Raw genomic sequence first — 13,403 nt, 5'->3', positions numbered from 1 at the left:
CTTCCACAAATTATTGACTCGGATTGAATACTAATTAGATATTTCTGTATTTCATTTTTAATTCTTTTGGAAGAATTTCTAAAACAAAATTCCACTTTTACATTATAGGGTGTTATGTGTATATCAGTACAAAAAAAAAATCAATTTAATCCATTTTAATTTCAGACTGTAACAAATACAATGTGAAAAGGTCAAGGGATGTGAATACTTTCTGAAGGCACTGTACAGTATATATTCACATATATCAAACAAACACCTTTTGTACTGGTGTTATACTTTTTAATAATATAATCACTCATATGTCTAATCATTTCGGAAGATTCAAAAATGTTACACCTTTTCAAAATGAATATTTAAACAAGTTGGCTGACAATATTTTGGTACCCCAGGAAAATGTATCATATTATGTCCACAAAAAAAATTCAAGAAATGCATCCCTCCCCATTTTGTTTTGATATATTAAATCCTCCTCTATCTCCATTCCTTCCCTCTCTTTTCACCCTCCTTTCTGTCCCCCAACACTCTTTCTTTTACTCAAATCCACTTTTCTCACCCATCCCATCCTTAACCTTCACTTTTTCTCAGTTCACCCATAGTCCTCTACATGTAAAATGGAAAAGGCCTTGATGCAAACAAAGTCATCATATTATGTGGCTTGTCCCTTTGAAACTGAATCAGGCAGTCCACATTGTGTCAAAGCGACCTTGCTTTACTTACACCAGCCGATGCAAATGAAGAGCCACTTGTGAAGCTTGTTGGTGGAGTATGTCATGACAATCGCCGTGTGCAGATAGCATCCCTCAACAAACATCCAGAAGAAGTTTGTAACTTGAAAGTAGTTAAAGAGCGTGATAACCAATCGACACCATGGCTGTAGGATGAGCACAGACATTACAGGGAAAACATGTGAATCTTGTCGATAGATTTTATTTATTTATTTATTTATATTTCAATGTCTGGCGACATTTATGGTCAATGAAATGAACAAGATAGATACATAACATACTTTGAAGCTGATGTTTATTGTATTCAATATACAATGGGTCACAGCATTGCATACTCTCCACCTTGTTCTGATCCTGTGTTCTTGGGTCGATGAGTCGCAGCAGAAACCAAGTGAGATTACGGAGGATAAATGTTGCCAAGAGATGCCAATGGATGGCATTCCTTAAACAGCGTATGCTCCTGGAAACAAGTGCAACGAGGAACAATGATTGCATCTCTTTCTTCCTCTTGACTTGTGGTTAGTTTTTCTTATTTCTTGCTTGATACAGAAATGAGGAATTCATTGCTTTAATTACACAAAAGGTAGTTTTCTAGACTCTAAACACAGGCAAAGGAATATGGGAATTTCAAAATGATGTAATCCACCACAGATTGTTCGGCGCAAATATGCAGAAACCCCTAGCAGTGGGAATCATCAGGACAGCTGAACGTACACCGTGTGTGCGAGATAAGGATCGTTACCTAAAATGGCCCACAAAGCTTCTGAATTCTAGCCGAAGCTGAAAAAAACTTGGAAACGTACCAGCATGAACGGGATGTGCCTCTGGGCAAGGAAATAGTTGGAGAACTTTCTCAATTCACCAAAAACCGAAATGCTTGCAGCCCGTACTGTAAGGTCCCAACGCGTGGACCGTTGAAAGGCCTGAAGGTCGTAGACTGGCACATTCTCCCCAAACCTTCGACCATCGCTGCCAGTGAGTGGACTTTGAAACTTTTAGGATTATCTCGTGTGAACATGACAGGTTTGGCGATTTATTTAATGGGATATGCAAATCGCAAATATGATTCCTGCATTACCATCATCGTGCACGCTCACAGCACTCCCACCACTTATTGTACCCACAACAGTCCCAACACCGACCACACCAACTTCAACCCCAACATTATCACCCCTATTTGAATCCCCCACCCCATCCCCAACCATGGCACACATAGCTGCACAGCCCACCACCCCACCTTCAACCACACTCTCACCTGTCCCTATCACACCCAGTCTATCACCTCCTCTGCACCTCCAACGCCAGCAACAAACTCAGTAATCCCATCATTGCCCACACCCTTCACACCACTCATGCCACCCACAACCCATGGTAGCCACAATGACACCTACAAACCTCCCCACCCCCCCCCACCCCCAACCTGCCCACCAACAAGTGGACTATCACAGACCCACCAAACAACCATAACCGACTCTCTTCAACTGATCCCCCACCTTCTGATAAATCTAGCAAATATGTTAACCTTTCCTCATTTTGTCCATAAAAGCATTTAAACGAGTCACATATCTCACAGGAAATACTTCCCCACAGTCTCCCTCAACCCGAAAATCGTCCACATCCAGTATCGTCTGTCTTCCAGCTCAGGCCAACGTACTCACTTCCACAATGCTCACACCCCTCCCCCGATCCATCCTTCAATGCCACATCCAATTTCATGGTTTAAATTGAACAAGGGGTATTGAGGTCAAGGAGGGACAACATTAATTTATTTTTATTTAATCTCGTCATGTCTTAGACCTTGGTGTATTACATCTCATTCCTGTAGAGAATTGGGGATAAGATAAGTAGATCAGTGAGGCATGGCACAAGAATGCTGATGTTATTAAAACCCATACCGTAAGCACCAGAAGATTAAGAAGGCTGTCGTCAGTGTCATGAGGGAGATGCAGTGACCCAAGTAGTTGATGATGAGAGCGACCTTGTCATGGTAGCTGACTTTCTGAGAAGGAAACAAGAAGAAAATGTTTGGCCCTGAATCATCACCGATTTCCGTTGTTTAGGGTTAAGTTACAACAACTACCATCAGTTTTTTCTTTCTGTTTGATCCAGAGAACATGAAAATTTGAAATCAAAAACTTCTCGCCAAATAAAGCCAACACTTAAATTCTTGCAAAGTAACAACACTTTTTTGATTCCTAGAAAGTATAAGTACTAAATCCGTCCTGTTCTGATTTCGATACCTGTATCAGTATGAATTCAATAACAATTCAATAATAATGTAACATTACCTTTAAAGAACACGTCTCATAATACAGGTGAGAGATTTAACCATTTCACATACTGCACATGTCCAACTGCAGCAAAAAGTACAAAACTGCTGATAGAACAATTTACTAACTTGTTGAAAATAACCGTTGTTTATAAATTGTAAATATAGTGGGTGGGGGTAATATGGACCCCGGGGGAATATGGACCCCACTGAATTTCCCATGATGCACTCCATCAAGCCTCGTCTCCATATCACGGGATAAACAAGTATAGCCGACCAGCAAGTGAACAACTGCAGTTGATTCAAACTCTTTAATGATGGTAAGTGCAAACTTCCAGAAGTTTTCATCTCAAATTTTACAATTCATAAGCATGCAGTACTGTGTATGTACATGTAGTCACTAGCTTGTTTGATGAGTGGTGTCCCTGGCTGAGTACACGTGAGAGCTGTCGACAGCACCACTGTGTGTAGAAAACTCCATCCCAGCCCATATGTACTGGGCATGTTGACATGATCGAGAGGCATGGTGTGGGGAATATGGACCCTTTGGTGGGGTCTAATATGGACCCATGTCCATTTTCTCCACGGTCGATGTCCATATTCCCCACACAGGAAGCTAATAGAATAAGTCCACAAAACAGCATGTTCACTGTCAAAATTTGAATCAAATAAATTTTTCTGCACCGAAATATGTGACTAAGCAAAACTAGGCATGGTCCAAGTAGCCGTCAAGTATCGGCTGTTTGTTAACAGCCGATAACATGTACACTTGATTCTGTATAAAAATCCGAGAGTGACTATGCACTGTCGGAGATTTAACTCGCCCCGAAAAAGCGTTATCAACACAATTTCAACGTAATTCCACTATAAACAAATCTGACCTTTATTGTTATGCCTAATTCTTTTCAATAAAATTTGTAATTGGTCACTGTAGGGGCAGGTAGAGGCAAGTAAAGGCTGTGTTTTTCTGTGTATGTGAAGGTGTATGATATCGGCTGTTGACAAACAGCCGATACTTGACGGCTAGGTCCAAGGTGTTTTTGTGGTCTGACAAGACGAAGAAGATGTGTTGTGATTTAGCTTTCAGATGGATCCAATGCAGTGAATGCAAGCAATGGGCCCACGAAAACGAAACTGACTATGAGGTAAAGGTGCTTTCGTCTGTGACGAGTGTCACTAAGGTTGTTGTTCACTGAAAAATCGGAAAGTAACATTTGTCCAAGGGAAAATTTGTCGAAAATAAACTGGACTTACCACATTGAGGTAATATGGACCCGAGGTCCATATTACCCCAATGGGGGGTCCATATTCCCCACGTTTTTTGGAATATGGACACTGATGGCATATTTTATTTGTCCCCTCAATCATATGTCTGATTTTATTCAACACAAACTGCACGGGATGTAGTCTGTCTGGTTGTCTAAATAAACCATTGTTTGGAAATATTTTCCTCGTCTATTTGTATAGCCTCTATCGGGACTTTGGCTTACGGGGACCATATTACCCCCACCTACCCTATGTCCATTGTATGTACTAGCGTGACTCGGCACGCCTCACCAGACATCACTTCAGAGGGATAGGCGTATTTAACCATGTCTGCTTTCTCAGGAAGTGAGGGATGGTGTGAATGGTGGGTGTGGGTTAGTGGTGGTGATGATGGATTGGGTATCGTGGGGGGAAATGGGGGAATGGTGGAGGGGGATGGTGGGGGAGGTCGGCCAAATATATTTTGTGCTCTGCTTGAATATCTACTGGAAATCAGAAGTCAGAACCCAACACGTATCAATAAAAAGGAAGTGAGTACAAATTAATATTTATTTTAAATTATTAGTTCGAGCTGGAAGGGAAGGTTAATACAAATTTATCAAAAACTGGATGGAAAGTCGAACTTCCAATCTCACAGAGCAGTTGTGCCCCCAATACGCCAGCACCCTTAAACTTCCTGCGGGATTTTTATGACGTATCTTTTATTTTGGCCACGTCACAATCTACATCTTGATTACTCAAGTCAAAGTAACAAAAAAAGTGGTGCTGATGAATAGCTACAGGTAAATCATGAATGTGTCTCTTAGGTTAGCTTAACATACATATACACAAAGAATTAAGTTAAGCACCCCTACACAACGAATTAAGGTAAGCACCCCCTAATATATATTCTTTGTGTATATGTATACATTGGCATATATTCTAAGGTATGTGAGATCAAATAATGATTGGTATGACATTAGCAATTATCCATTGATGAAATGCAGATGAGTGCACTCATCTGTGACGCCCATCGCTCGTGCAGCACGATCACGTGGGTCCTACACACGTTATTGACGCAAAGATCGCTAGAGGTCTTCTCAGAACAATGACTGTACGTTAGAAAACATAAACGTCATCCACACTGTCCGTGATGGACCTATAGCTCCATACTTAAATTGAGGTGAAAATATGCCTAAAATTCCCAAAAATTTTCACCTTAAATTATTCAGAATAAAATATTGAAAACGGCATGATTGTTATGTTTTTATGTGACCATAATATCACTTCTCCAGAAAATATAGCAATATCATGTGTATATTACACTGTTTTGACGACAACAAACTTGTAATGTGCGAGGTTGTAAAAAAACGGGGGGGGGTGCTTAACTTAATTCTTTGTGTATACATATATGTATATATATATATATATATATATATATATATATATATATATATATATATATATTGTTGCGGATATGAGGATTGTGTTTTTTTTATTGTGTTGTATTGTATAGTAAATTGTTGTAAATATCACCCTCTGTAAAATGTAATGATTCCTTGTAAATACCTCCGTAGTGTAAAGGTCAAAGGGCGTCTCGGTAGTTGACTCCCCGATGATTCCTTGTAAATACCTCCGTAGTGTAAAGGTCAAAGGGCGTCTCGGTAGTTATTCCATAAACACCACATTGCAGGACCCGATAAAACCCTTGTTCAGTAGCCTATATCTTATTATGTGTCTTAGGGTAAGGCTGTGTCTCCCATTAATTTAAATACTCCATTGCACCAAGTAAAATAAGAGTAGATCCCCTTTCATTTCATTTCAATGGCCAACTGCATTTTGGGCGGTTTTCTTCAACCACCATTGGCCACGAGGCAGGGTTGGGGAAGAAAGGCGTGTCTCCACCTCGTCATAGAGGGGAGGAGTGAGCCAGCCCCGAACAACCAACCAAGCACGAGGGGTTTGGTTTGAGTGGGCGGAGGAAGAGCGATCGGGGAGGTTCACAAAGGTTCAAGGGTGGGGCTATATATAACCCATGAGAGACGCCCCCACGAGAGATGCGCTTTTACTGAGACAAGGAGATGAGTCTGAAAAGAGAGGTCCATGACAAGAGCTGAGTTGGTCGTCAGGGGTGGTCAGTGGTTGCGTTGAGTGGTTGCGTTGGTTGCGTTGAGTTGTCGGTGGAGAAAGAGTGGTTGGACCAAGAAAGAGAGAGGAGAGAACCCGTCATGCCAGACCCCCCACCAGCGCGTCGGCTCTGACCGTGATCCGACCCGTGATCCGACCCGTGATCCCGCGCACACGACAGGATCGGTGGCATCAGCGGCCGTCGAGGTCCAGCCCGACGTCCCGTGCGGGATCAAGCTCCAGCCAGCTCCGTGCCGTCCTCCCCCTCCAGCCACACACCTCCTTCCAGCCAATCCACTCTGCAATTCCCCGTGTGAGTCGTCTTTGTTTGTTCTGTCCTGGGTAGTAACTAAGTCTGTATAAGCTAGTAATTTTCACTGTGTCACCTGCATCTCATGTCCCCTGTAAATAATCGTGACTGCTCTTTTTGCTTATGTGTGTAAATAATAATAAATCCCGTTACTCTTCTGTACGTCTTCTTCCTCTTTGCATTCGGTCGCTTTAGAGTTTTCCAGATTGAGTAGCTGTGGCGCGATACAGCCAACGTTGGGTGAATCGGGTTTAGTGGGGAACAACTGTTCGGCCGCGGTTATACCTACGCTCGGTAAAAATAACATCCTAATCCACGGACCGTAACAATATATATATATATATATATATATATATATATATATATATATATATATATATATATATATATATATATATATATATATATATATATTGTTACGGGACCGCGGATAAGATGTTGTTTGCCGAGCGCGGCCCTAACAGTTACCCCGACTAACCCGATTCCTGGACGTTGGCCAAAATCACGCCACAGATATTCAATTTGGAAACCTCTAAAGCGACCGAATGTAAAGAGGAAGAAGAAGAAGACGTACGGAGGAATAACAGGTTTTATTAATTATTTTCACAAGCCAAAGCAAAGAGAGCAGTTGGTTATATACAGAAAATGGAATGAGCAGAAACACAGTGAAATCATTAGCTTACCTATACAAGCTTAATTAATAAACCCCAGGACAACGTGAAAGACAGACGGACGATCACACTTACACGGGGAAATGCAGGCCAGAAGGAATGGCTTGGAGATGGGTGGCTTTTAGAGGCAAGGAAGGTCCAGCGGGTACTGGGCACGGTCGGGCCAGAAGGCACCGCCGTCAAGAAGCCGAGCTTTGGTCCCAAACTGCGCGGGCGAAGTTCCTTTCTCCGTACTGCTGCCTCATGCGCTCCTTGCATTGCCCCGGTCCGCTTTTCCTGCAGCGCGGCACGTCTCACGGCGGCTCGGTCACACCTGCTCGTCTCCAGCGCATCTCCTGGACCCATCTCTGTAAAAGCTCATCTGCTCGGGGAGCGTCCCGCGGCAGGTTATATAGGCTCCGCCCTTCACCCTTTGCGAACCTCCCCCAAGCGTTCTCTCTCCGCCCTCTCAAGCCAAACCCCTCGTTCTGGGTTGGATGAGCGGGGCCGACTTACTCCTCCCCTCTATGACGAGGTGGAGACCGGCCTTTCTTCTTCGTCGTTACCTCGTGCGTAATGGAGTCAAATGCAGCAAAGTGGACGGCAGATGAAAATGCAGCAAAGTGCCTAAAGAGCCAATTGCAGCAAAGTGGCAAACCTGGCACTTGGAAGCTGCCATGGGGCGTCGGAGGGCCTACTCTTATTTAATTCGGTGCAATGAAGAGTCAAACTAGTGGGAAACACATCCTTAGCCTACAGAGAATAACGGACTAACTATTTAAAAGGATATATGGTGTCCTGTGTGTAGGTTTATGAAATTAACTAAGAGGACGAGCTTCGAACTTTCTTTACATTACGAGGGTCAGTTACACACAACAAAACCATACTTCTCACATTCGTTACACTTTCTCAAAATTGTTACACTTCTCAAATTCGTTACACTTCTCAAATTCGTTACACTTCTCAAATTCGTTACAATATATATATATATATATATATATATATACTTATATATAAATGCGTCATGGATGTGTGACGTCATGTAATGGCATCGGTGCATTGCGATATGGGAGGAAGACAAGAACCCATTTTGGTGAAGTGGAAAGCGGACTCGTCTCGTGTTTTGCTTTGTTTATATGATCCGGAGAGCAGCCAGGTGTTGACTTAGCGGTTAGGGTGCCGGCTTGGGATCCTAGGATCCTGAGTTCAAATCCCGGTCGATCGCTGAATTAACGCCAGGGGGGTTTACTCAGCCTGTCATCCTTCTGAGGTCGGCAAATTGAGTACCAGCTTGCTGGGATGAATGATCCCGGTGTGTACCCCGGTTTAGAATAGGTACACCATATCCCTGCACGTTGGAAGAGGCGACTAAGCGTTGGCATTAGGAAGAGCATCCGGCCATAAAAACATTGCCTCAAAACAGGGAACCATGATTGTCATGTGACCGCAAGGCTAACCCCCGTTCTAGCGGGAAAATAGCCTTAAAACGATCATTCATTCATTCATTCATTCATTCATATATGATTCAGAGAAAAAAAGAAAAAAAAACACCTTTAGAGGCCATTTTCCCCGCAAAGCGGGGGTTGGCCTCTTTCGGGGACCGTGGTTGTTGTTGTTTTTCGGTCCCCTTTTTGAAGCAATGTTTTACGGCCGGATACCCTTCCTGCCGCCAACCCTTTTTGTCGCCTTTTACGACAAACTAGGGAATTACCAGTGAACTGGTACTCAATTAGCCGACCTCGGAAGGATAACAGGCTGAGTCAACCCCCCCTGGCGTTAATTCAGCGATCGACCGGGATTCGAACCCAGGATCCTAGGTATCCTTAAGCTGGCACCCTAGCCGCTAGCCCAACACCAGGAGATGGTGTTTGGTGTTTGGGGTCTTTTGGGCCTTTCGGGGTATTTTGGGTCTTCTGGTTCATCATATGATTCGGAGAGTGCTATAATAAACTTTACAAATGCCTGTTTTAACTGAGGTAATGTTTTAACTGATAATAATGACTCTACATGAGTTGCTGTGTTGTCATAGTTTACACCAATCATAATACTAATTACTAATGGAAACATTTCATTTGTAATACTGGTGATATTATTTATTTATAATCTAAAAAGGTCCAAGTCGTCTAAAGCTCTTAATGGTGAAGGGTCCAAGGTGGTCTAATGGGACTAAAGAGTCTTATGGGTCTTTGTGTTCTTTAATGATCTTCGTGGTAATTAATGGTCTTCGGGGCCTTTTGGGTGTTTGGGGTCTTTTGGGCCTTTCGGGGTATTTTGGGTCTTCTGGTTCATCAGCGTCTTTAAGGGTCTTTGAGGTATTTTGGTTCTTCGGAGTCTTGAAGAGTCTTTTGGATCTTTGGGGTGTTTTGGGTCTTCAGGGTATTTTGGGTCTTTTTTTTTTTTCTTTTTTTTGTATACAAGATCGAGGCTCGTGAAAGAGCGAACATTAATCACACAGAAAGACAAACCGACACATAAAACATATAACATGGGGAGCGGTAGACAAGATGGGGAGAGAGGGGGAAGGACACAAACACAACATTTGAGAGCATGGACCGAGAGACATGGAGACATCGAGAGATCTGTGGGAGGGAGAGGGCTTTGGGGGGGAGGCATGGGAAGGGGGAGTGGGAGAGGTATAAAACATATGGACACTGCCAGGACTTCCAGGAAAGAAGTTGGAATTTCAAAGAAGGTGGATCTGGGGTGAATTAGTGGGGGTAGAAAAGATCAAGGTTTTGGATGGGGGAAGATAAGAGATGGTGGTGAACAGCTGTTTTAAAGACCTGGAGGGAGGAGTGGGATTGAAGAGAGTGAGGGAGTTTGTTCCAGAGGCGGGAGAAAATATTTCAGTTTTTTCTTTTTTATAAATTTGCTAAACTTTCTAAAATCCTGTTTTCTCTTTGTCATTTTGGGGTATTGAGTTTAGATTGATGAGGGAAAAATGAATTTAAACGATTTCAGCATAAGGCTGCAACATAACAAAATGTGAAAAAAGTGAAGGGGTCTGAATACTTTCTGAATGTACTGTACGTAGTGGAAAATATGTCAGTGGTCGCATAGTCTCCTTTGAGGTATCTAGTCCAGGTTAATTAATGACCCAACAATAGGCAGAGCATTGGATTAATGAGTGTGGCATCCTTTGGAGGGACGTAAATCCGGGTAACCCTCCTGATAACATTTGCAGGTGGACGTTAAAAATTCCACTGTGGCTGGTGAAACGAGGAGGCCATTGTGTGCTGATACTCCATTCAAATACCAAATTCCCACTTGCACCTGTGATGAAGTAGCCACCTGTACAGGATTGTTTCTCACCCAGAGGAAGTGCTTTGGCAGGAGTTACAGTATATGCATATGTATACGCAGTTGGGTCCTGTTCAGCAGTTGGTTGACCTTATAACATTAATTTAGTTGATAAGACAAATATAATTCAGCTGAAACCATTCATATAGATGGCATTCTTATCTGTACATTTGCTTGCATCGAATTCGGTTCTGTTCATCCCACGGAATCCTGTTCAATTCTATCGATTTGGTTGAGTTGTGCTGAATGGTTTGTCCACCTCCTTTGTCCATTTGACAATGGTTTTCAGCTGCGCTACACTCAACCAGAATATGTGCCAAATTGCGTTCACTCTTGTTCATTTTCCAATCTTCACTGGCCTTTTTCCTAACATTTTCTTTTCACATTAGTCAGGGCCCTTAGGGATATTTTGGTTCAAATTCTTCCAAAAGCACCAAATTTGGCCCAGATGTTGCCCATGCCATACTCTTTCGATTTTTGACGGGCGCCAAGGGCGGTATGATCCGGGGACCGTACCGGTCCATCCCGCCATGTCACCTGACCTATGACGTCATAATTAGGATATGCATCCAATCACATGGCGTACTATGAGTGGTCAAAGTTCAAAATGAATCGATCGAAAAATGAAGGCAGGGATCCATTTTTAAGGTTTTCATAAAATCCAATATGGCCGCCAGATGACATGACCTATGACGTCATATTTATGACATGTATACAATCATGTATACATGAACCCGGATCATGATCGCACAAAAATTAAACACAAGGATATGGCATACAGTTCATAAAACATCAAAATCCGTACCTTTGTAATTAGACTGATGAACTGCATATGCCTGAAAATTAGGAAATAGACATGTAAATATTTCCTCTAATTGTCAAAAATAAGGTCAGAGTTCGATTACCCAACCCAGAAACATAAAGTGGTGAACCTCACGTAAATCTTGACAAAAAACTCAAAAACCGACATGTTTGACTCAAAAATGACCTTTAAGATGACCTTGAGGGTTGACCTTGACCTCGAATCATCAAAATAACATCATAATTGGATTCCTCGACCTCGAAAACCCCTGAAAAGTGGTATCATACATGATTCCAACCCTTTTGGTTATTTAACTGATTTTCCTCTAATCCGGGTGGCGGCCATTTAGTATTTCGCCAATATGGGGCCCCCGGGGGGGGGGGGCACCCGTCTTGGCGCCCGTCAAAAATAAGGTCAGAGTTCGATTACCCAACCCAGAAACATAAAATGGTGAACCTCGCGTAAATCTTGACAAAAAACTCAAAAACCGACATGTTTGACTCAAAAATGACCTTTAAGATGACCTTGAGGGTTGACCTTGACCTCGAATCATCAAAATAACATCATAATTGGCTTCCTCGACCTCGAAAACCCCTGAAAAGTGGTATCATACATGATTCCAACCCTTTTGGTTATTTAACTGATTTTCCTCTAATCCGGGTGGCGGCCATTTAGTATTTCGCCAATATGGGGCCCCCGGGGTGGGGGGGGGGGCGCCCTTCTTGGCGCCCGTCAAAAATCGAAAGAGTATGGCATGGGCAACATCTGGGCCAAATTTGGTGCTTTTGGAAGAATTTGAACCAAACGGCCCCAAAATATCCCTAAGGGCCCTGACTACATGAAATTAGTCACATCAGTCTCCACGAATATGTACTATCCACTCCCGTTTAGTGATGGGATAGTTTGAGCAGGCCTGTATTAAGGAAATGCATCCTGAAGAGCAAACATTTGATTGGAGACATTGATTAGAAAATGGTGATTGGTGATTAGAAAATTGTAACTCCAACATACCTTTTTATCGATTATTTCCTGGCATAGTGAATAGTTTGAGCGTTGTGCCCAGCTTCCATTGCCCAAGCAGTCCCTGTATGCATTTTCTGTGGACAGACAGAATGAAGCCGTGAGATGCAAGCCAAGCGATGGGAATAATCAAGGCGGCATAATAAGGCATAACTTTCACAGCAAATCAGACACCCTTGGGTCACCCAATTAGAACTTTACTGCAACAAAAGGTCAAATGGCTAAGGGCTTGTACACAGCCATCTGGAAGAATGAGCCGCATGCCAATAGAAAGGAGCACTCTGCTTTAAAAGAGGGACCAACACAAAATAGTAGAATTTTCATTGTTAAACATATTTTATAATGTGGGACATAATTGAGGCAATGTGCATCACACGTGTGGGGTCAGAAAATGTGCCCTGTTCAGCAGCTGCGGCACAGACATCCATTCTTGAGCAGGAAGCAGCTCATTGATGATGGCTCAGCTGGCTGAAAAGACAGCTTCCTGAAGCAATGGTGATGGCATATCGATCTCTTACCCCTCTCCCTCATGGCACAAGTGATCCTCTGCCTGCCTCCCACCTCTCCCTCAACCCCCCCTTCCTCCATCCAGCAAGGTGCCCACTGAAAGCACACAGTGCATGCCCGTGCTACTCTCACAGCAAATTAACTTCCCACCATGTAGCTCTTCAGCAGCCATGTGCGAATCAACTTTGCCACATGAGAAACATCTTCAGTAGCCATATAAAAAGGACATGATATTGTTATAAACACAAAAATTATGCAATTAAATATTAGTGAGCAAACTCATGCGGACGATTCTCCAAGAGATAGCGGCAGTTCTTCTTAGAACTTATGGGACATATATGGCATACTATTATATGACATATATTGCAGGTGAGATATCCTGTTCACAGACAAACAAAAAGGCAAACAGGCAAACAGACAGACAGGGGTGAAAAAAAATAACCTAACA

At 42.8% G+C, this 13,403-nt stretch overlaps 1 protein-coding gene across 1 annotated transcript in view; it reads right to left on the bottom strand.

The window, feature by feature from the left end:
• Positions 1–13,403, bottom strand: part of LOC137431861 (corticotropin-releasing factor receptor 2-like) — a 125,826-nt gene that overhangs the window by 16,700 nt on the left and 95,723 nt on the right. Inside the window, exons 4-7 of the mRNA XM_068123638.2 lie at positions 12,440–12,525; positions 2,621–2,724; positions 1,068–1,185; positions 718–871 (exon numbers count right to left, since the gene is read on the bottom strand). Of these exons, the coding sequence (XP_067979739.1) occupies positions 718–871; positions 1,068–1,185; positions 2,621–2,724; positions 12,440–12,525 (462 nt within the window). The remainder of the gene's footprint in view (positions 1–717; positions 872–1,067; positions 1,186–2,620; positions 2,725–12,439; positions 12,526–13,403) is intronic.

The sequence above is a fragment of the Myxine glutinosa genome, chromosome 7 (assembly GCF_964187855.1).
Source record: "Myxine glutinosa chromosome 7, kmMyxGlut1.1, whole genome shotgun sequence".
In the NCBI taxonomy this organism is placed as follows: domain Eukaryota; kingdom Metazoa; phylum Chordata; class Myxini; order Myxiniformes; family Myxinidae; genus Myxine; species Myxine glutinosa.
Note: the sequence above shows the minus strand (reverse complement) of the source record. Positions and strands in the feature narration are given on the sequence as shown.